This window comes from Staurois parvus, unplaced genomic scaffold (genome assembly GCF_062004578.1).
Source record: "Staurois parvus isolate SC_StPar_1 unplaced genomic scaffold, SC_StPar_1.0 ptg001623l, whole genome shotgun sequence".
NCBI classification, from domain to species: domain Eukaryota; kingdom Metazoa; phylum Chordata; class Amphibia; order Anura; family Ranidae; genus Staurois; species Staurois parvus.
In genome coordinates this window covers 171,254-196,189 of record NW_028319419.1, presented here as the reverse complement: position 1 = coordinate 196,189, position 24,936 = coordinate 171,254, and the positions used below count along the sequence as shown (strand labels likewise).

Here is a 24,936-nt window from a genome sequence, read left to right as displayed (position 1 = left end):
TCTGTGGTCCCCCTCTTCAAGGAAGAAGAAACCTGTTACTCCATGTTAGGTCCCTTGAGGACCCTGCTGGCTACTAGCTGATTTCTATTGGGCGGGGACCTCTACATGGTCTTCTTATGGGACATTGGCCTCCGCCCTTGTTCTTCTTTGAATTGTTATTCCAAATATTATGTTTTTAATTGTATTGCTTTTTACCTGTTTACTGGCTAGATTGGATATATGTCAGGTATTCTATTTCTCTGGGGTTAGGAACCTTTCTTATACATGTCTGTTACAGACCCCATGGTGCTGGGAAGCGTCTATGTGCTCCTCCTAATTGGAAGACTCTCCCCACTGCTATGCTTTGGTGGAGACTCTTCCATTCCTTGACCTTGTGTCTGGGTTATCTGGTGTTTTACTGTTTTATGCTGCATATCGTTGTTTTACCGCTTGAACTGACGATAGCCATTTTCTGGGCTCGGTGTCTCTTGTCTCTCCCCTATTTCTTCCTTATTTCCCTCACTTTTTTAAATTGTTTTTCTTTGAGGGTCATCTCGGGAATTTTTATTTGGTTATGGATTCTCGATCTCCCCTACAAGGGATGTGTGGTTCTCCCCATCTCTGTCTTTATTTTTCTATGTCCACCTTAAGACCTAATAGTGTCGTTGTTCCCTTACTCTCCCATAATGTGCAGGTTCGGGATCCCCCTCTAAGCTTCTCAAGGTTTTTTCTCGTTATAAGTCCCTGGGAGCTGATATAGTTGCTCTGCAGGAAACCCATTTTGTCTCCTCTTTCACACCACGTTATATTCATAGAGATTTCCCTGTGTGCTTTTTGCTAATGCATCTGAGAAAGAATGAGGGGTAGCGCTCTGTTTGGCCCGGCGGTTATCCTTTACTGAATCTAAAGTGATACGAGACAAGGAAGGGCGATATCTATTGGTTAAAGGCCACTTGGGGGGAACCTTAGTGACTTTCCTGATTTACTACGCCCCTAATGTGAATCAATTAGCCTTTTTTCTATCCCTGTTTAAATCTTTAGCTCCGGAACTGGAAGGTGATGTCATTTTAGTGGGGGATTCGAATTTGGCTTTATATCAAACGCTTGATAAATCACGTGCAACCAAACTTGTGTCCCCCCGAAACAAAGTCGCAAATTTTCTCAACCTTTATATCGCTATAATTTGGTGGATGCATGGAGAGAGGCCAATCCTACCTCTAGAGACTACTCTCATTTCTCTAGAGCTCACAACCATAAAGCTTCTATCAGAGGTTTTTGTATCCAACGAGCCTATAGACTAAAGCAATCTTGTGAAGAGTTGATCTCTGCCAAACTAAGGAATACGAGGCTTTACTGGCCCAACGTAAAATGACTCCAACCCCGGACTTGTTACTTAAGATACAACAGGCTCGTTTGGAGCTTAATCTTTGTCTTCCCACAAAAACAGAAAAACAGCTACGATGGAGGAATCATAAATTCTTCACATGGCGAGACAAACAGGAGTGTTGAGAGAGACTTGGAGTGCTGCCCAGGGGCGGACTGACCATTTGGAAATGTGGGCACTTCCCAAGGGCCCAGGGTCAGTAGGGGGCCCCATGAGATGCCCCTGGTACCTTTTTCATAGGCTTTTTTGAGTTTGGGCAAGGACACAGAGGCCCCATGATCCCCTATTGCCCGGGGGGCCCCATGAGTTGTCAGTCCACCCCTGGTTCTGCCCATGTGCTGAGAGCTGCCAAGTAGCCAGAGATGAACTGGGCTAAACTTGGGGATGATGGAGTCATGAGATGTTTGCCTAAGGATTGGAACCCCGTCTGTAACAAACTGGAGTGAGAGTCCAGGGAGTGACTACAACACTGGAGTGACAGTCCAGGGAGTGACTACAACACTGGAGTGAGATTCCAGGGAGTGACTACAACACTGGAGTGAGAGTCCGGGGAGTGACTACAACACTGGAGTGACAGTCAAGGGAGCGACTACAACACTGGAGTGAGAGTCCGGGGAGCGACTACAACACTGGAGTGACAGTCCGGGGAGCGACTACAACACTGGAGTGAGAGTCCGGGGAGCGACTACAACACTGGAGTGACAGTCCAGGGAGCGACTACAACACTGGAGTGAGAGTCCGGGGAGCGACTACAACACTGGAGTGACAGTCCAGGGAGCAACTACAACACTAGAGTGACAGTTCAGGGAGCGACTACAACACTGGAGTGACAGTCCAGGAAGTGACTACAACACTGGAGTGACAGTCCAGGAAGCGACTACAACACTGGAGTGACAGTCCAGGAAGCGACTACAACACTGGAGTGAGAGTCCGGGGAGCGACTACAACACTGGAGTGAGAGTCCGGGGAGCGACTACAACACTGGAGTGAGAGTCCGGGGAGCGACTACAACACTGGAGTGACAGTCCAGGGAGCGACTACAACACTGGAGTGAGAGTCCAGGGAGCGACTACAACACTGGAGTGAGAGTCCGGGGAGCGACTACAACACTGGAGTGAGAGTCCGGGGAGCGACTACAACACTGGAGTGACAGTCCAGGGAGCGACTACAACACTGGAGTGAGAGTCCGGGGAGCGACTACAACACTGGAGTGACAGTCCGGGGAGCGACTACAACACTGGAGTGAGAGTCCGGGGAGCGACTACAACACTGGAGTGACAGTCCAGGGAGCGACTACAACACTGGAGTGACAGTCCAGGGAGCGACTACAACACTGGAGTGAGAGTCCGGGGAGCGACTACAACACTGGAGTGACAGTTCAGGGTGTACTCTTTAAAGGCTCGCTATTACTCTAATGAGGGTAATTGTATGCATTTCAGCTATTTAGAAGTGTTCACAATTTATATAATTTTATTTATTTCCTTTATTTTATTTGTTTTAATTGTATTTATTTCATGTTTTGTTTTATGAGTGTACACTGATTGTTCACATTTATATATATTTATAGTGTACACGGAGTGATTTCACGATTCATGTGTTACTCACGATTTGAATCTTGTTTTTATTTTGCGCATATTTTGTTAAGTATATATTATTGTTGGTAAAGTTATACCAGATGATATTGAAGGTAATACACTATTTTTAGTTTTTCCGTTTTTTTTTAGGTACACATCTTATCTGGATTTATGGGGAGGTTGAAGTTGGACACGGAGGATTCATTTATTTGGACTTTAATTTATTTGGACTATAATTTTGGATTTTAAACATTGACTGGCACAAATAAGATTTTTCTATAATGTTTGATAGTTACTAGATTTTGGATCCACATGTTTAACCTTATCTACAGGGTGATGGGGGTTAATGTTGGTAGGGCCCCGGAAACGGCCCTCTTCCATAAATTTCCACTTATAGTACCAAAAGAAGACCCTTAACCACTTGCCAACTGTATATAGGCAAATGATGGCTTCATTGTGGCCGGCTAGTTCTGGGAGTGTCATATGACGTCCTCTCAGAACACGCCCTCCCGTGTACCCCCAGAGGCACGCACTCTGTGATCTCCATGATCGCTGTGTCCTATGGACACCGCTGATCATGTGATGTGATAAAAGGCCAATCACAGCAACCTTTTACCACATGATCAGCTGTGTCCAATGACACAGCAGATCACCAGGAAATGCAGTTGCCAGTTATCGGCTGCACTTTCCTCACACCGTCACAGCATGAGGAAAGTACTGCTGATAACTAGCAATTGTACCCTCCCCTCTCCTTCCCTTCCCTCCCCTCCCCTCTTCTCTACCCTCTCCCCTGCGCTCCCCTCCTTTCCCCTCCCCTCTCCCATCTCCTCTAACCTTCCCTCTCCCTTCTCCTCTCCCCTTCCCTCTCCCTTCTCCTCTCCCTTTCCCTCTCCTCTTCCCTCTCCTCTTCCCTCTCCTCTCCCCTTCCCTCTCCTCCTCCTCCCCCTCCTCTCTTCTCCTCTCCTCCTCCCCTCTTCTCTCCTCTCCTCCTCCCCTCTCCCTCTCCTCTCCCCTGCCCTCCCCTCTCCTCTCCCCTCCCCTGTCCCTTCTCCTCCCCTCTCCTCCTCCTCTCCTCTCCTCCTCTTCTATCCTCCTCTCCCCTCCCCTCTCCTCTTCCTCTCCTCTCATTACTGTTACCCTCTTTTCTTCCTTTCTGCTGTCTCTTTTATTTTCCCATGTTCTGGTGCTAGTGTAGTTCCATGTTGTATGTGTTGTGCACTATGTGTGGTGTGTATGATGAATGCTCTGTGTGATCCATATGTCTCCTATTATTGCTTCCCCTGTACAAGGTGGACTTAATGCTGGGAATGTTCTATGTGACGTCTCCAGTCATTATTGCACACATTTCCTGCTTCCCTGCGGGATGTCTGTTGTTTATTCATCCGCCTGTTTGTTGGGCATATTTCATACCTTATAACATGACACTTGTCTATTACATTTTCTGTAACTTGAAACATTTCAATAAAAATATTGGAAAATAAATAGTTGGTTGCATAAGAGAGAGATTTATTTTTTCTCAGTTATTTTTTAGTTATTTTTGATCTTTCATGGAAACCACAGGAACGGTTATTTTAATGTTTCTTGGGGCTGCAGTTCCTCTGAACGCCACAAGGTGGTGATCTCACTTCTATCCAGAAAGGAAGTTATTGTAGAACACAGACAGGAAGTGATGTCAGGCAGAGACAGGAAGTGATGTCAGGTAAAGACAGGAAGTCATCTGCAATAAAGACAAGAAGTTCCATACCATAAGAAGCAGCGAGGAGACAGTGGTCAAAGTAGCAGCAGAGGAGGTAATAAGATGTTATTTTATATTTACACCCAGTAACTCCCCATCATGTCTGTCCTCTTCCTCCATAGTCATGTCCGTTCTCTTCCTCCATAGTCACGTCCGTCCTCTTCCTCCATAGTCACGTCCGTCCTCTTCCTCCATAGTCACGTCTGTCCTCTTCCTCCATAGTCACGTCCGTCCTCTTCCTCCATAGTCACGTCCGTTCTCTTCCTCCATAGTCACGTCCGTGCTCTTCCTCCATAGTCACGTCCGTCCTCTTCCTCCATAGTCACGTCCGTCCTCTTCCTCCATAGTCACGTCCGTCCTCTTCCTCCATAGTCACATCCGTCCTCTTCCTCTATAGTCACGTCCGTCCTCTTCCCCCAAAGTCACGTCCGTCCTCTTCCTCCATAGTCACGTCCGTCCTCTTCCCCCAAAGTCACGTCCACCCTCATCCTCCATAGTCACGTCCGTCCTCTTCCTCTATAGTCACGTCCGTCCTCTTCCCCCAAAGTCACGTCCGTCCTCTTCCTCCATAGTCACGTCCGTCCTCTTCCTCCATAGTCACGTCCGTCCTCTTCCTCCATAGTCACGTCCGTCCTCTTCCTCCATAGTCACGTCCGTCCTCTTCCTCCATAGTCACGTCCGTCCTCTTCCTCCATAGTCAAGTCCGTCCTCTTCCTCCATAGTCACGTCCGTCCTCTTCCTCCATATTCACGTCCGTCCTCTTCCTCCATAGTCACGTCCGTCCTCTTCCTCCATAGTCACTGTGACGTCTTTTATCTCCAGCAGATGATGATACACACATATATAGTGTGGGAACCCAGATGAACCCCTTCAGGGGCAGAACATTCCCCCACTTCCGGGGCCGGAACATTCTCCTCATTGTGGAGATAAATTCTAGTAATATGGTCCTCTAAACAAACAGCACTGACAATAAATAGACAAGACAAGGACCATCCTGACCATACATGGCCTACAAAGGGCAATGATGACACTACACAGGCAGCCAATGGGCAATCATTACACTATGCAGCCAACACAATGATGGAGTGCCGGGGTCAGGAGTATGGAGCATAGAGCCCCTTACATTGCTGCTCAGGAGGAAGGAAACATTCCCCAGCCGGCCATGAAGAATATGTTCCATCATTGGTGTCAGAGGGAGGGAAATACTGAGGGGTCTGAGGGAAGTAGAGGAGCTGAGGGGTCTCTCAGGGATTACTGAGGATGAGAGACTTTGGGACCCCTTAGGGGGCAGTGGAGTTCAAGGGTTTTGAGGGGGTAGAGTAGCTGAAGGAATCTGGGTCTTTGATAGGGTTGGCAGGGAGCAGAGCTCTGAGGAAAGAGAAGTTTGTCAGGCTCAGGGGGACTCTGAGGCAGGGAGGGGGGATCTTGGTCTCTGGTTGTCCTCTTACCTGCACTTACTTTCCAGACCTCCTTACAGAACTCCTACCAGGAAAGGAAGACAACCTTCACCTTCTTACCATCTCACTGGTCAAATAATATATTCCAAGATACCAAATGGAATGCAGAAGGACAATCCTTCACCCCTTGGTGGACACTTGTTCTTTTAGGAGGTCTGTTGGTGCATTTTTTTACTAAAAGGTAGTCAGGGGTCAGTGCTGAACATCTTCAGGAGACACTCCAATACCTTCCCATGACACAGGCTCTGGCAGTGCCCGGTGCTGGAATTCGGAGCCCCAGGAACCCACCACCACTCTGTACAATGTCCTGGATATCACAGTATACTTGGGAACCAAACAGCTCCCCCCTGCTGTCCTCCTTCTACCCACACTGGGCTGTCATTGGAGGGAAGAGAATAGGCTCCTTCCTCACAGCTCTATACTCAACCAGCACCATCCTCCTGCTATCCCATCCAATCCCTTCTCTTACTGCAGAGAGTGACAGTGACATCACTCCTGTCAGTCAGCAGGCTGCCACAGATTGGAGCCTTGCAGCCGGAGTTCTGCCAATTGTCCTGATTAGGCAGCAACTCTGGCCAAAAGTCATCAAGTTCCCCTTCCTGGACCTCATGATGAGCCGACATTGACCTCACAGCACTGCCTCAGAGCAAACAAGTCATAGGAAGGATCAGATTTATCATTCCTTGTCTGCAGATCTAAAACTCATCAAAACCAGTTCAGAGACCAAACAAACCCAACAGAGAAAAGGGGATTTCTGATCCAGCAGGTCAAGAGGGTCCCGGGACCTCCTAAATGTAAGAAATATTAAACAGTCCCAACTAAATATCTTCCCATAATTGTAGTAGTTCCTAAATGTCCAGCAACCCTCCTATTCCCCCCTCACATCCACATCCTATTATTGTGTGACCAATACCATCCAAATCATTCTTATTTCATTTCCCAAAGTTATCCGTCTACAAGGAGACCTGTATAGATCACATGATGGCACCAATGAGGATGGAGGAGGACCGGAGTCACATGACTGAGAAGATACTAAACCTCACCCTGGAGATCATCTACCTGCTGACCGGAGAGGTGAGGAGGATTCTGGGAGGTCACATGACATCATTCTCATCTCTATTAATAAAACACAGACCTAATCGGAGAGGTGAGGAGGATTCTGGGAGGTCACATGACATCACTCAACTTTTTTAATAAAACACAGACCTGACCGGAGAGGTGAGGAGGATTCTGGGAGGTCACATGACATCACTCTCATCTCTATTAATAAAACACAGACCTGACCGGAGAGATGAGGATTCTAGGAGGTCACATGACATCACTTTGATCTGTATTAAAAAAAACACAGACATGACCGGAGAGGTGAGGAGGATTCTGGGAGGTCACATGACATCACACAGACCTGACCGGAGAGGTGAGGAGGATTCTGGGATTCTAACATGATATTCTTATTGGTTCCTCAATACAGAGATTTCCTCTTCTGAAGTCAGGTGATCATATGACCATCACAGTGCCTCCATGTGACTCCTTAAACCCTGAGAGACACAACATGCAGAAGATTCTAGAAGTCACCAAGAAAATGATGGAGCTGCTGACAGGAGAGGTGAGCGGTGCCGGGAATTCTGGGACATTCTCCAGTAACAGACAAGGGATGTGTCTGGATGGTGACTGTATCATTGTGTGTGTCAGGTTCCTATAAGGTGTCAGGGTGTCACTGTCTATTTCTCCATGGAGGAGTGGGAGTATTTAGAAGGACACAAGGATCTCTACAAGGACGTCATGATGGACAATCAGCCGCCCCTCACATCACCGGGTAAGAGGAGACTTTATTGTAAAGGAGAGAGCAGTACGGAGGATCCACCTAGATCCCCCATCATCTGATAAACACATAGAAACAATGGATTCAGTCAGTGTGTGTGTTTCCTACAGATGGATCCAGTCATGGGAACCCACCAGAGAGATGTCCCCGTCCTCTGTATTCCCGGGATTCCACACAGGAAGGTCACACCATCCCTCACCATCATCAGGTAGATGAGGAACAATCACTGATAGTATCATTAGGATCTGTACATTATCTGCATTGTTACCATTGATGGCAATTTTATTATATATTCAGAGTGGAAACCTGAGAGAATTTGAGGTTGAAGCAGAAGAAGAAGAGGCGTATGTGAGGGATGATCAGCAGTCTATGGAGGAGGATGGAATAACGGGGACATTTATAGAGGAGGACACTCCTACAGAGATCAGCACAGGTGGGTCATGAACACTAAATCCATTCCTCCACCCATACTGCTCACTGATTGGTCTAGAGTAGGGCGGGGACTGGGTGATATCAGCCTGTAATCCCCTGGTCACTTTCCTGAGCTGTGTTCCCCGTCCTGTATTCCTGGATTTCTCTCGGATAATCTTCCTTCTCTGTGCTAAAGACACAATTTATGTATCTAGACTGGATTTATGGAGGTTCTGGGGTTCAGCTGGCAGTGTCATGTGACCTAGGCTCCTGGGACATGTGATTTGGGTCTCCCTCCCCATGCCCGGGTCTAGTAAGATCTCTGACAGAACATTTCTCCCAGGGTTCCTTGCTCTGTTGTCTGCTGGCTGTGCCGGGTGGAGGGATATGTCTGTAGTGTCTCAGACCCAAGTCACTGAGTGCAGTCTCAGGAGATGGGAGGCAGCGGTGTGGGATCTCTGCAACTTGTCTACAGTAGAAATTTAAAGTGGTTGTAAACCCTCCATATACCCAGAGAAGTGACTGGCCTCAAGTGATACACAGAGATAAAACAAATCCTACATATGTTGCACCTTTTTATCTGCAGCAATCTCTTCTCTACAACTGTTCAAAGCCCAGAATGTATACAGTTTGTCTGAGAAGTCAGAAAAAAAGAGACAGAGAGCTAAAGTCACATTCTGCAGAGTTCAGTGAAGTGAGCTCTGAAAGATGATTGGAGGGAAGGTACACACCCCTTTCACACAGCACACAGGAACAGAGCTGAGGCTGTCAATCACAGGCTGTGTGCTGGAGCTTCTCCCCTTTCACATTTCTTCTCTTGGTGTCAGGAAGATTTGTCAGAAGTGATTCATGCTGATCACAGAGGAAGGAGACAGCAGACAGAAATGGCTCTTATTGCTCTGGAGTGAGACAAGTACACACTGTAGAGGGATATGTTTGTCCATATTCCATGTCTGAGGGTTACAACCCCTGTAAGTGATCTCTGATTACTAAACACCAATTTGCTGTGATCCTTACACTATTTATTAGTGTGGCCCCTTGTCCTGAATAGAGGTACTATGTGGGTTTAGTTTGTGGCTGGGCTGTACTTGGCTCAGGCTGATTGTATAGTTCTTCACTTGGTTTCTCCCTAAGTTTAGGTTGTCTTGTGATGTCTCACTGTGGCCAGTAGATGTCACTGCTATCACTGCACATAGTATGAGGTGGCGGCTGCATTCCTTTTCTTTGGCTTTTTCCGTTTTCACCTGGTGATCTGGCCAGTAACATGCCTTCTGTATTAGAGTGCCCCCGCTGTGGAGACAGCAGCATGGTCAGTCTGGGGGGAGGGGAGTTTTAGATGTATTAGCAGATTTAAAAACCGTAACTAATTGAAGCCAAACTCCAGCTCACACTTCATAATCAGTTACATCAAACAGTTTTTTTCTTTTGGGATAAAAGTTTTACATGAATAAATAAAAGCTGATAATTGTAAGCCCCCTGTCAGTGGTAAATGGTCTGCCCCATCCCTGGAACTGATACATTCTGCTGCAGAGTTTTATAAAACAGATTTACTGGCTAGATCACCAGATGAATATAGAAGAAAACTAATACTGTACAGTCCTAACTTTTGTATCCTTTATGAGAAGTTGTACATTACATACAGTGAAGGGAATGTGTATTTTCTCCCCCCTGATGCTGAATGTTCCCCCCTCACACAGAAATGATCGGTCTAACAATGGAATGTTCGGTGTAACACTGAGAGACAGAATACAACAACAAATTCAGTAGAAATGCGTCTAACAAATGATGACGGATCTGCATGTTCATGAGGGAAAGAAGGATTTGATCCCCTATCATTCAGCAGGATTTCTGGCTCCCAGGTGTCTTTCATACAGGTAACAAGCTGAGATTAGAAGCAGTCTCTTAAAGGGAGTGCTGCTAATCTCATTGTGTTACCTGTATAAAAGACACCTGTCCACAGGAGCAATCAAACCATCAGATTCCAAACTCTCCACCATGGCAAAGACCAAAGAGCTGTCCAAGGATGTCAGGGACAAGATTGTAGACCTACACAAGGCTGGACTGGGCTACCAAACTATGGCCAAGCAGCTTGGTGAGAAGGTGACAACAGTTGGTGCAATCATTCACAAATGGAAGAAACACAAAACAAGTGTCAGTCTCCCTAGGTCTGGTGCACCATGCAAGATCTCACCTCGTGGAGTGTCAATGATCATGAGAACAGTGAGGAATCATCCCAGAACTACACGTGAGGATCTTGTCAATGATCTGGGACCACAGTCACCAAGAAAACAATTGGTAACACACTACGCCGACAAGGACTGAAATCCTGCAGTGCCCGCAAGGTCCCTCTGCTCAAGAAAGCACATGTCCAGGCCCGTCTGAAGTTTGCCACTGAACATCTGAATGATGCAGAGGAGGACTGGTGGGAAGTGTTGTGGTCAGAGGAGACCAAAATCCAGCTCCTTGGCATCAACTCAACTCGCCATGTTTGGAGGAGGAGGAGGAGGAATGCTGCCTATGACCCCAAGAACACCATCCCAACTGTGAAACATGGTGGTGGAAACATTCTGCTTTGGGGGTGTTTTTCTGCTAAGGGGACAGGACAACTGCACCGCATCAAAGGGACGATGGACGGGGCAATGTACCATCAAATCTTGGGTGAGAACCTCCTTCCCTCAGCCAGGGCATTGAGAATGGGTGGTGGATGGGTGTTCCAGCATGACAATGACCCAAAACACACGGCCAAGGCAACAAAGGAGCGGCTCAAGAAGAAGCACATTAAGGTCCTGGAGTGGCCTAGCCAGTCTCCAGACCTTCATCCGATTGAAAATCTGTGGAGGGAGCTGAAAGTTCGAGTTGCCCAATGTCAGCCACCAAACCTTAATGACTTGGAGAGGATCTGCCAAGAGGAGTGGGCCAAAATCCCTCCTGAGATGTGTGCAAACCTGGGGGCCAACTCCAGGAAACGTCTGACCTCTGTGATTGCCAACAAGGGATTGGCCACCAAGTACTAAGTCATGTTTTGTGAAGGGGATCAAATCCTTCTTTCCCTCATGAACATGCAGATCCGTCATCATTTGTTAGATGCATTTCTGCTGAATTTGTTGTTGTATTCTGTCTCTCAGTGTTACACCGAACATTCCATTGTTAGACCGATCATTTCTGTGTGAGGGGCGAACATTCCATTGTTAGACCGATCATTTCTGTGTGAGGGGCGAACATTCCATTGTTAGACCGATCATTTCTGTGTGAGGGGCGAACATTCACAATCAGCAGGGGAGCAAATACACATTTCCTTCACTTTAGGCCTTAATTATTTTCCACCCATTTCCTCCCAGCTGGACATTTTATATCGGATGATGTGATTGGAGCACAGACTTTTACATGGTGATAATAATGTGATAACATCCTCCAACTTTGGACCCTTAAACAGAAAGTGATAATGAGGGAGGAGTCAATACCCCAATGATGGTGGTCTTCAGGATCAGTCCAGTCTTCATCTTGGTTGTTCTCCCCCCATCCTCACTCTCTGACCTCTGGTGGGGCTCAGCCCCGCTGTTCTTCATGACTAATTCATGGACTAAATAAGGAAGTGCAGTACTTCTTGTGTTGGGAAGATGGCGATGATTGATAGAGGGGGTGGGGACCCTCGTCCTATAATCCCCTCATCACTGTCCCTCCTATAAAAGACAGTTCTGGTTGTTTCCTCACTCTCTGACTAAGGTCCATGAATAAAGAAATGACCTGGTAGGAGATCAGAGGGGCCATTTCCTAGTTCCCTTGAGGGTGGAATTGTAAGCTCCTCAGAGACCAAGCTGCCTGATGTGGGCGGAGTCCTGGTTTGGGGAACCAATCAGCTCCTGTCTAGTAATCCTCTTTGTCTTTGTATTTTAGTCCATGGCCGGGAGATGAGGAAAACCTCCGAGGATTGTCTCACTTTGTCTCCAGACTGGAAAGTAGAAGATGAGGACATCACACAGTATAGTCCAAGAAAAAACCCGGCTCCCTCCAATGTCCATCCGGCACCACCCAGTGTAGATGGACCATCGGATTCCTTGTATCCTGAGGAACCTCAGACAGTGCGGGACCGGGCCGGCCTTCCAACAGGGAAGAGGTTCTCCTATACTGAGTGTGGGAAGGGTTTCCATTATAAATCCTATCTTAATAGGCATCAAAGATCTCACACGGGAAATAAGCCGTATTCCTGTCCTCAGTGCGGGAAATGTTTCCGTTTTAAATGTCGTCTTAATGAGCATAAAACATCTCACACAGGAGAGAAGCCACATTCCTGTCCTGAGTGCGGGAAATGTTTTTCACGGAAGTACAATCTTTCCAGACATCAGAGATCTCACAAGGGGGAGAAGCTATTTTCTTGTCCTGACTGTGGGAAATGTTTTGTAGCAAAATCAGATCTTGTTAAGCATCAAAGATCTCACACAGGGAAAAGACCTTATATCTGTCCTCAGTGTAGAAAATGTTTCTCAGAGAAGTCTGGTCTTAACAGACATCAGAGATCTCACACAGGGGAAAAGCCATATTCCTGTGCAGAGTGTGGGAAATGTTTTTCAGACAAGTCCAGTCTTTACAGACATCAGAGATTTCACACGGGGGAGAAGCCATATGCCTGCCCTGAGTGCGGGAAATGTTTTTCAATGAGGTTCCATGTTTACAGTCATCAGAGATCTCACACAGGGGAGAAGCCACTTTCCTGTTCTGAGTGCGGGAAATGTTTTTCTGATAAGTCCAGTCTTCGTATTCATCAGAGATTGCACACAGGGGAGAAACCATATTCCTGTCCTGAGTGTGGGAAATGTTTTTCAGAGAAGTCTAATCTTCACGCACATCAAAGGTCTCACACGGGGGAGAAGCCATATGCCTGTCCTGAGTGTGGGAAATGTTTTTCACAGAAATCCAATCTTTACACACATCAGAGATCTCACACGGGGGAGAAGCCGTATGCCTGTCCTGAGTGTGGGAAATGTTTTTCAGTGAAGTCCCATCTTTGCAAACATAAGAGATGTCACACAGGAGGGAAGCCACTTTCCTGTCCTGAGTGAGGGAAATGTTCCTCACTGAAGTCCCGTCTTCCTGTACATCAGGGGTCCCACACAACCCTGGAGGTGTATTAGTGCCTTGAGTGCGGGAAATGTCTTCTAGATGAATGTTGCTGGACATCCCAGCTCTCATGTGGGGAAGAAGCACACCCTGATATACACCTCAGATATACTCCATGGCTGATCTTCATCATGGAAGAAACAGTTCATAAGGAGATTAGAGGCCGCCAAAGACATGGATGAAGTGTGGGACCGGGTTGGCTATTGATAGCAGCTCAGTGGTTAGCCCTTCTGCCTGGCAGTACTCGGGTCATTGGTTTGAATCCCAACCATGGCACCACCTGCCTGGAGTTTGCATGTTCTCCCTGTGCCTGTGGGGGTCTCCTCCAGGTACTCTGGTTTCTTCCCACATGCCAAAGACATGCTGGTAGGTATATTGTCCCCTAGTATGTGTATGTATGAATGTGAGTTAGGGACCTTAGATTGTACGCTCCTCGGGGGCGGGGACTGATGGGAATTAACAATTTATGTATAAATGGACAGTGCTATAGAAGTACCTGTAATAAATATGGAGTCATCACCTTTCATTGGCTGAGTATATTTATGGTGGAAGCTTTCACAAACACTTAGAGGTTTAGTTAAAAAAAAAAAAAGTTTGAAGAATGTGAGTGACATTTGCCCGGCCATGACGAATATTGGGCATACTTTATTTCATACTCTGATTCTTTTGGCTCCATCTAGTGGCCATAATGTGGTATTGTGCTGCTGTTATTGATTGCTGTATTTCAGGAAAAATCCCCCATTATGTGCAATAGATGGAGGGCAATGTTATTACCAGGCTGCAGCTAGGGGGAGCTCTAATGTCACCCCAGCAGAGTGATCCCATCTAGCCCACATTAACCCTCTCACTGCCAGAGCTGTTTCTGCATGATTTTGCACACATGGGAAAATGCAGATTTTGGTCCTGAAGATGAGATAAACCCCCAAACATCTATTCTGTGACATCAGAGGCCCTGGAGAATAAAATGGTGGTGATTGTTAAGGTGTTCCCCGTACACAGATTCCCCTTCATATCCGCCTTTATTTCCTCCTTTCCCCCATTTTCTATGTTGGGATCTTTTCTACAATACTTTGTTATAATAATGGAACACGTTGTGTATTGTATTGTACACCAATAATAATGACTCCGCCCCCACATTCCAGACAAGGGATCTCCCTGACCAATCGGATTTCTGCCTTTACTGTTTCATGAATTTTTGTTTCCAATCTTGTTAAAAGTGAAATTCTAATAAAAAATGTATTGAATGAAAAACAAAATCCTGTGTGTGTGCAATGATGACAAAGCTGTGTATCCAGAAACGGCTGGTCGGTGACACTTCCATATACAGCCCAATGAAGTGACAAGGAAGCCCTAGAACCCTTTGGAGGAACCCTGGCTGAGAAAGGCTGGACTAGGCAGTCACATATCTCTGCCCCCCTTGCAGGGTTCCCAACCCTCCGTGACTTTTATTACTGACACAACATGAACATTTACTGACGGAGGACATGTTTTACTGACATCCTGAAAAATGACAGAACTCCTGTTAGGATCATTATTATTATACAGTATTTATATAGCACCAAAGGGTATGCTTGGCGCTGTACAGTAGCGGGGGGGACAGAACATGAGACAAGACAGTAACAGTACAATACACGAGGGGTTCGAGGGCCCTGCTCTTTCCAGCTTACAGTCTAAGAGGGAGGGGAAGGTGGTACAGGAGGAGATGGCTGTGGGGGATGGAGTGGTGGGAGGAGTGGAGGAGGTTAGTTGTTAGGTGAGGTCAGGTGTTAGGTGAGGTTGGGGTAGGCTTCCCTGAAGAGGAGGGTTTTCAGGGTGCGCCTGAAGGTGAGGAGGGTAGGCGACAGTCTGATGGATTGGGGTAGGGAGTTCCAGAGGATGGGGGAAGTCCTGGAGAAGTCCTGCAATCGGGCGTGGGAGGAGGAGACCAGGGAGCTAGAGAGCAGGAGGTCCTGTGAGGAGTGGAGGGCATGGGTAGGGTAGTATTTGGGTATTAGGTCAGTTATGTAGTTTGGGGCGGCGTTGTGAATGGCTTTGTAGGTCAGAGTTAGCAGTTTGAATTTGATGCGTTGGGCAATCGGGAGCCAGTGAAGGTATTGGCAGAGGGGGGAGGCAGATGTGGAGCGGTTGGTGAGGTGGATGAGTCTGGCCGCTGAGTTTAGGATCGACTGGAGTGGGGATAGCGTTCGTTTGGGTAGGCCTACACTGACCACTGATATAAGGGGGTCCTTCTCCCATTGGTCCTCAATGTAAGGGACCACTACACTGACCACTGATATAAGGGGGTCCTTCTCCCATTGGTCACCAATGTAAGGGACAAATACAATGACCACTGATATAAGGGGGTCCTTTTCCCATTGGTCACCAATGTAAGGGACCACTACACTGACCACTGATATAAGGGGGTCCTTCTCCCATTGGTCACCAATGTAAGGGACCACTACACTGACCACTGATATAAGGGGGTCCTTCTCCCATTGGTCACCAATGTAAGGGACCACTATACTGACCACTGATATAAGGGGGTTCTTCTACCATTGGTCACCAATGTAAGGGACCACTGATATAAGGGAGTCCTTCTCCCATTGGTCACCAATGTAAGGGACCACTACACTGACCACTGATATAAGGGGGTCCTTCTCCCATTGGTCACCAATGTAAAGGACAAATACAATGACCACTGATATAAGGGGGTCCTTCTCCCATTGGTCACCAATGTAAGGGACCGCTTCACTGACCACTGATACAAGGGGGTCCTTCTCCCATTGGTCACCAATGTAAGGGACCGCTTCACTGACCACTGATATAAGGGGGTCCTTCTCCCATTGGTCACCAATGTAAGGGACCACTACACTGACCACTGATATAAGGGGTCCTTCTCCCATTGATCACCAATGTAAGGGACCACTACACTGACCACTGATATAAGGGGTCCTTCTCCCATTGGTCACCAATGTAAGGGACCACTACACTGACCACTGATATAAGGGGGTCCTTCTCCCATTGGTCACCAATGTAAGGGACAAATACAATGACCACTTGGGATGATCTCTGGGTTTAGTTGTCGGAGAGTAGGGATGAGACGACAGTACAAACCAAACTTTGCCTGTTCCGGTCCCGTGTTTTGCAGGAGCCGATCATCACATATAGAAGAGACATTTCTACCACCTCTATATATAACTAGGCGTGTCCATACTGGAGATTTCCATTTAGTTTGGATACATTCGTTCATTGAAGAATTTCATTTACTCCCCTTCGTTATGTTGGCCCAATTCATCTTCAGGATTTGTTTTGTATTTCCAGCATTTGTTTTGTATATTCGTTGGTTCGGGTGGATTTGATAAAGTTGGTGTTTTTTCCAGAATATTGCTGTACATCTCAATCTCTGAAAATGAGATTTTCATACAAAAAACAAATTGAAACCAAATGTACATTTATATATAACAGCTTCCTGCACTGGGGCCTAAGGAAGCAACGGATACTTGTAACTGCCAAATCCCCAGGAATCAGTGATGTCATTGGGAATCCCTACCATGTAAGGAAGGGGGTGGGGATAGCAGTGACATCACTGACTACATATGGCCACTGGTCACATTTGGACAATTGTCAGGAGCATTTAGCACTCCTGCTCCATCACTGCTGCTGGTCTCATTCCAGCACCCTGGTTTTGAATGTGATACATTCTCCCTGTCTATCTGTCCAGCTGAAAGTTGATGGATGTTGCCAGTTTCTGGGTGGAGACCAAACTTGATTTAAGCCAGCCAAGCCTGCAGTCCCATGCTTTTGATATTGTGTTTTTAACACATGCTCCAATCTCCCTGTTTGTCTGCCAGTTTAGATTCCCTCGTTGACGACCTCGGATCAGATATCTACTACTCTCTGACCTCTGCCTGTCTTTTGACTATGGATCTGACCCCGAGTACCCTGAACCTTGCCTGCCTTGTACCTGGACTGTCATTGAACCAATCTCCCTGGCTGCCAACCTCAAGTCCCTTTTTTCTGTGCTCAGTTCACACCTGCCCCAGCATGGTAGCCAGGCACTATAGCATTGTGTATAAGTCCTGAGAGTAACTAAGCTTGCCTTATGGGAAAGGGGGCGGCTTTAGGTAAAGAACACAGAAGCCATCTGTAGTGTGAGACCACCTGTGTTAGGGGTAAGTGTGACATTATCACAAGTCTTTAACAAGAACGTGTTTCTGTGAAGATGGACTCTACACAGGATCATGTATTTGCTGAGGATATATGCAAACTGACACTCCAAGTCCAGGAACTGTCTGTACATGTAAACGCACCTCCAGCAGGAATGCAGGAACCAGAGCCCAGGGTTAACCCGCCTGATCATGTTTCTGGTGACCCGACATGTTTTCCAACTTTAAAAACAGTTGTTTACTATGCTTCAAGCTCAGACCACACTCTTCTGGTTCTGAAGGACACGGGTTAACCTTGTTGTTACATGGTTGCAGGGGCCCCAGTCTTGGGCTTTTAGTCTCCTCACAGATGACCCAGCCTGAAGGTCAGTTGGGTTTAATCAATGATAATCCTGACCGTGCCCACTCAGCAGAAACTAACCATCAGGACAAATACATCGCTGAACAATACTGTTCTGATTTCCACCACTGGTCACCTGACTCGGGGTGGAAGGCCCCAGATCCAAGAAGCCGGTTCAGGTTAGGCCTATCCTTTATCCTCTGGGGAAAAGGCTAGAAGATCTCAGGGCCTCTGCTTATACTGTGAGGACCATGGCCACTTTGTCACCAGCTGCTCCAATAAGCCAAGAAAAGGGCCCTTCCCCTGAACCTTTAAACTCTATTTTTAGGGCCCCGTCTAGTGCTCTGCTTATTCTACCCCCTGGAAAGCTGTTTGCTCCCCTCCACCTTAGGCTTACAGTGCTTTCAGAGGCATATCCAGCTAAGACGGCCGAGCTCCCAGGGAGTAATAAAACCTTTTCTTTGGTTTCTCGTGGGCTTTAGTGGCCTCTCTCCATAAGGACTCCTGTTTCTGTGTAAGAGCTTGCAGAATCTGTGCTCACTATAAGTCCTCAAAAGTCCAACACTCTGGATTACCCCTTCCTTTGCCTGTCCATAAACACCCTTGGATGCATGTCCAGGCTGACTTGTCCTCAAGGTCTGCTGCCTTTACACCTGATGTGGTCTAGTCTGTCTCTGCACCTGATGATGCGGTCTAGTCTGTCTCTACACCTGCTGATGTCATCTAGTCTGTCTCTACACCTGCTGATGCGGTCTAGTCTGTCTCTACACCTGCTGATGTCCTCTAGTCTGTCTCTACACCTGCTGATGCGGTCTAGTCTGTCTCTACACCTGCTGATGCGGTCTAGTCTGTCTCTACACCTGCTGATGCGGTCTAGTCTGTCTCTACACCTGCTGATGCGGTCTAGTCTGTCTCTACACCTGCTGATGTCATCTAGTCTGTCTCTACACCTGCTGATGCGGTCTAGTCTGTCTCTACACCTGCTGATGCGGTCTAGTCTGTCTCTACACCTGATGATGCGGTCTAGTCTGTCTCTACACCTGCTGATGCGGTCTAGTCTGTCTCTACACCTGCTGATGCGGTCTAGTCTGTCTCTGCACCTGCTGATGCGGTCTGGTCTGTCTCTACACCTGCTGATGCGGTCTGGTCTGTCTCTACACCTGCTGATGCGGTCTGGTCTGTCTCTACACCTGCTGATGCGATCTGGTCTGTCTCTACACCTGCTGATGCGGTCTAGTCTGTCTCTACACCTGATGATGCGGTCTGGTCTGTCTCTACACCTGCTGATGCGGTCTAGTCTGTCTCTACACCTGCTGATGCGGTCTAGTCTGTCTCTACACCTGCTGATGCGGTCTGGTCTGTCTCTACACCTGCTGATGCGGCCTAGTCTGTCTCTACACCTGCTGATGCGGTCTAGTCTGTCTCTACACCTGCTGATGCGGCCTGGTCTGTCTCTACACCTGCTGATGCGGTCTGGTCTGTCTCTACACCTGCTGATGCGGTCTGGTCTGTCTCTACACCTGCTGATGCGGTCTGGTCTTTCTCTACACCTGCTGATGCGGTCTAGTCTGCCTCTGCACCTGCTGATGCGGTCTGGTATTTCTCTACACCTGCTGATGCGGTCTAGTCTGCCTCTGCACCTGCTGATGCGGTCTGGTCTTTCTCTACACCTGCTGATGCGGTCTAGTCTGCCTCTACACCTGCTGATGCGGTCTAGTCTGTTTCTACACCTGCTGATGCCATCTAGTCTGTCTCTACAACTGCTGATGCGGTCTAGTCTTTCTCTACACCTGCTGATGCGGTCTAGTCTGTCTCTACACCCGATGATGCGATCTAGTCTGTCTCTACACCTGCTGATGCGGTCTAGTCTGCCTCTGCACCTGCTGATGCGGTCTAGTCTGCCTCTGCACCTGCTGATGCGGTCTAGTCTGCCTCTGCACCTGCTGATGCGGTCTAGTCTGTCTCTATACCTGCTGATGCGGTCTGGTCTGTCTCTACACCTGCTGATGCGGTCTAGTATGTCTCTACACCTGCTGATGCGGTCTAGTATGTCTCTACACCTGTTGATGTGGTCCAGTCTGCCTCTGCACCTGTTGATGTGGTCCAGTCTGCCTCTGCATCGCATTTTTGGGACTTTCAGTAACCGGGCCTCACCCTACTGCAACTATATCTGCTGAAACCTGTCTAAGAAGTTCCGTCCAGCCTTTGGGTAAACTGCCTCATTCAGCCATGTGGAGCCCACAACTTTTTCTTCAGGCCACACTGCATCCAGCCTGCATTCAGCTTGACTTCAGTACCATGTCACCTTCTATCCAACCTGATGTTACAGGTTCTCTGCTGTCCAGTTTGGCTTCATAAACTCTCTGCCTGCTAACCAACCTGACTTTGCTGATCCCCTGACCAGGCGCAGACTGACAACTCATGGGGCCCCCAGACAATAGGGGATCATGGGGCCCCTGTGTCCTTGCCCAAACTCAAAAAAGCCAATGAAAAAGGTACCACGGGCATCTCATGGGGCCCCCTACTGACCCCGGGCCCTCGGGCAGTGCCCATGTTTCCAAATGGTCAGTCCACCCCTGCCCCTGACCATTGCTCAGCATGCTGGTCCTTTGTTTAATGCCCAGCCTGATGGTCCTATGCTGGATGTCCAACATGCCTTTAAGGGATTATTGGCCCCTTTTCAGATGGAGGTTAATGTCAGGAACGTCTAGTGCCCCCAATCCATCACAACTGATGGTCTCATTAAAGCATCCTGGTTTTAGCTATGATGCAGCAAGTCTCTGGGTGGAGAATAAATCTGATTTAAGCCAGCCAAACCTGCAGTCTCATGTTTGTGATAGTGTGTGTAATACACGTTTAAGCTCCCTGTCTGTCTGTCCTGCTCTGCTGTTTGGATTCCTCTGTTTATGACCTTGGATCAGATATCAACTGCTCTCTGAACTTTGCCTGTCTTTTGACCAGGGATTGGACCCTGATTACTCTGAATATAATCTGCCTTGTCAATCAAATGTTGCCAAACACAACAGCGCTCAAATCTTGGTGCTTTACAATTCCACACGTTATCTGTCACTTGATGAGGTGCAGCCCTCCACAGATGGGGGAATCTAGGAACTGTCAAAGACAACACACAAGAGGGTGCATTACCGTAATATCACATTTATTACAAGATCACAAATGGAATCTCACAAGCCGACCACCTGTGTTAGAGGTAAGTGTGACAAGACCTCCAAGTGTTTGTGAAATCTCCCACCACAAAATGTACTCAGCCAATCCCAGGTCAGGACTCCATTTTTATTCTTCTCCTGCCATCAATGGCTGACCCAGTCCCACACTTCATCCATGGCTTTGGGGACCTCTGATCTCCTTATGAACTGTCTCTTCCATGATGAAGATCAGCCATGGAGTATATCTGAGGTGTATATCAGGGTGTGCTTCTTCCCCACATGAGAGCTGGGATGTCCAGCAACATTCATCTAGAAGACATTTCCCGCACTCAAGGCACTAATACACCTCCAGGGTTGTGTGGGACCCCTGATGTACAGGAAGACAGGACTTCAGTGAGGAACATTTCCCTCACTCAGGACAGGAAAGTGGCTTCTCCCCTGAATGAGATCTCTGATGTTTGGAAAGATGGGACTTCTGTGAAAAACATTTCCCGCACTCAGGACAGAAATACGGCTTCTCCCCTGTGTGAGATCTCTGATGTGTGTGAAGACTGGACTTGTCTGAAAAACATTTCCCACACTCTGGACAGGAATACAGTTTCTCTCCTGTGTGAGATCTCTGATGTCTGCAAAGACTGGAATTCTGTGAAAAACATTTTCCGCACTCTGGACAGGAATACGGCTTCTCCCCTGTGTGAGATCTCTGATGTTTGTGAAGACTGGACTTGTCTGAAAAACATTTCTCGCACTCAGGACAGGAATATGGCTTCTCACCCGTGTGAGATCTCTGATGTGTGTGAAGACTGGACTTGTGTGAAAAACATTTCCCACACTCTGGACAGGAATACAGCTTCTCTCCTGTGTGAGATCTCTGATGTTTGCAAAGACTGGAATTCTGGAAAAAACATTTACCGCACTCTGGACAGGAATACGGCTTCTCCCCTGTGTGATATATCTGATGTTTGTGAAGACTGGACTTGTCTGAAAAACATTTCCTGCACTCAGGACAGGAATATGGCTTCTCCCCTGTGTGAGATCTCTGATGTTTGGAAAGAGTGGAATTCCGTAAAAAACATTTTCCGCACTCTGGACAGGAATATGGCTTCTCACCTGTATGTGATATCTGATGTGTGTGAAGACTGGACTTATTTAAAAAATATTTCCTGCACTCAGGACAAGAATACGGCTTCACCTCTGTGTGACATCTCTGATGTTTGGAAAGAGTGGACTTCCATGAAAAACATTTCCCACACGCAAGAGAGAAATATGGCTTCTCCCCTGTGTGAGATCTCTGATGTGTGTGAAGACTGGACTTGTCTGAAAAACATTTCCCATGTTCTAGACAGGAATATGGCTTCGCTCCTGTGTGAGATCTCCGATGTTTGCAAAGACTGGAATTCTGTGAAAAACTTTTTCCGCACTCTGGACAGGAATATGGCTTCTCCCCTGTGTGAGATCTCTGATGTTTGTTAAGACTGGACTTGTCTGAAAAACATTTCCCGCACTCAAGACAGGAATATGGCTTCTCCCCCGTGTGAGATCTCTGATGTGTGGAAAGATAGGACTTGTCTGAAAAACATTTCCCACACTCTGAACAAAAATATGGCTTCTCTCCTGTGTGAGATCTCTGATGTTTGTAAAGACCGGATTTAGCTAAAAAACTTTTCCCACACTCAGGACAGGAATACAGCTTCTCCCCTGTGTGAGATCTCTGATGTGTGTGAAGTCTGAACTTGTCTAAAAAACATTTCCCACACACAGGACAAGAATACGGCTTCTCTCCTGTGTGACATCTCTGATGTTTGGAAAGACTGGACTTCCATGAAAAGCATTTTCCACACTCAGGACAGAAATACGGCTTCTCCCCTGTGTGAGATCTCTGATGTGAGTAAAATCTGGTCTTCTGTGAAAAACATTTCCCACACTCTGGACAGGAATACGGCTTATACCCCGTGTGAGATCTCTGATGTGTGTAAAGATGGGACTTCTGTGAAAAACATTTCCCGCACTCTGGACAGGAATACGGCTTCTCCCCCGTGTGAGATCTTTTATGCACATTAAGATGGGATTTAGAAGGAAAATCCTTCCTGCACTCAGTACAGGAGAATCTCTTCCCTGTTGGAAGGCCGGCCCGGTCCCGCACAGTCTGAGGTTCCTCAGGATACGAGGAATCCGATGGTCCATCTACACTGGGTGGTGCCGGATGGACAATAGAGGGAGCCGGGTTTTCTCCTGGACTATACTGTGTGATGTCCTCATCTTCTACTTTCCAGTCTGGAGACAAAGTGAGACAATCCTCGGAGGTTTTCCTCATCTCCCGGCCATGGACTAAAATACAAAGACACAGAGGATTACTAGACAGGAGCTGATTGGTTCCCCCAAACCAGGACTCCACCCACATCAGGCAGCTTAGTCTCTGAGGGGCTTACAATTCCACCCTCAAGGGAACTAGGAAATGGCTCCTCTGATCTCCTACCAGGTCATTTCTTTATTCATGGACCTTAGTCAGAGAGTGAGGAAACAACCAGAACTGTCTTTTATAGGAGGGACAGTGATGAGGGGATTATAGGACGAGGGGCCCCACCCCCTCTATCACTCATCGCCATCTTCCCAATCACATCATCCGATATAAAATGTCCAGCTGGGAGGAAATGGGTGTAACAAAAGAGAATCCATATTATGTGTATATATAGCAGTGGGGGGGAGAGCAGAAGTCAGGAGTATGTAATGTACAACAGAATATATAGTTCAGGGGTCAGGAGTGTGTAATGTACAACATAGAGTATATAGTGCAGGGGTCAGGAGTATGTAATGTATAGCAGAGTATATAGTGCAGGGGTCAGGAGGATGTAATGTACAACAGAGTATATAGTGCAGGGGTCAGGAGTATGTAATGTACAATATACAGTGTAATGGTCAGGACTCATAATATTAGTATTCAGTAATCAGTGGAAGCTTAAATGTTTACTGTAGACAAGTTGCAGAGATCCCACACCGCTGCCTCCCATCTCCTGAGACTGCACTCAGTGACTTGGGTCTGAGACACTACAGACATATCCCTCCACCCGGCACAGCCAGCAGATAACAGAGCAAGGAACCCTGGGAGAATTGTTCTGTCAGAGATCCTGTTAGCCCCAGGATAAGGGGTAGAAGACCCAATACACATGTCCCAGGTCAATCAACACCTATTGTGAACATCAACATTTTGCTGCCAGCTGAACCCCAGAACCTCCATAAATCCAGTCTAGATACATAAATTGTGTCTGCAGCACAGAGAAGGAAGATTATCCGAGAGAAATCCAGGAATACAGGACGGGGAACACAGCTCAGGAAAGTGACCAGGGGATTACAGGCTGATATCACCCAGTCCCCGCCCTACTCTGGACCAATCAGTGAGCAGTATGGGTGGAGGAATGGATTTAGTGTTCATGACCCACCTGTGCTGATCTCTGTAGGAGTGTCCTCCTCTATAAATGTCCCCGTTATTCCATCCTCCTCCATAGACTGCTGATCATCCCTCACATACGCCTCTTCTTCTTCTGCTTTCACCTCAAATTCTATATCGATTGGATCTCCACTCTAAATCAAGGAAATGAGAGAAAATATCATCTGTAAAATATAAGCTCACATAAAAAAAAACAAAAACCACACATCACCTTTACAAGTCCATATTCTAGCTGCTCCATCCCACCAACCTTGTAATAGTGAGGGATGGTGTGACCTTCCTGTGTGGAATCCCGGGAATACAGAGGACGGGGACATCTCTCTGGTGGGTTCCTGGTATTAGGTGGCTCCATCATATCCTTGTGTCCT

The 24,936-nt window shown here is 47.3% G+C and overlaps 1 protein-coding gene across 1 annotated transcript; it reads left to right on the top strand.

Annotated features, from left to right (window-relative positions):
* The first annotated feature begins 7,420 nt into the window (after window positions 1–7,420).
* Window positions 7,421–14,730, top strand: LOC149435020 (uncharacterized). Its single transcript, XM_089663095.1, has 4 exons — window positions 7,421–7,436; window positions 8,059–8,156; window positions 8,246–8,381; window positions 12,254–14,730. The coding sequence occupies exons 1-4, from the start codon at window positions 7,421–7,423 to the stop codon at window positions 13,414–13,416; spliced, it is 1,413 nt and encodes a 470-aa protein (XP_089519221.1). The 3' UTR covers window positions 13,417–14,730.
* Window positions 14,731–24,936: the final 10,206 nt, after the last annotated feature.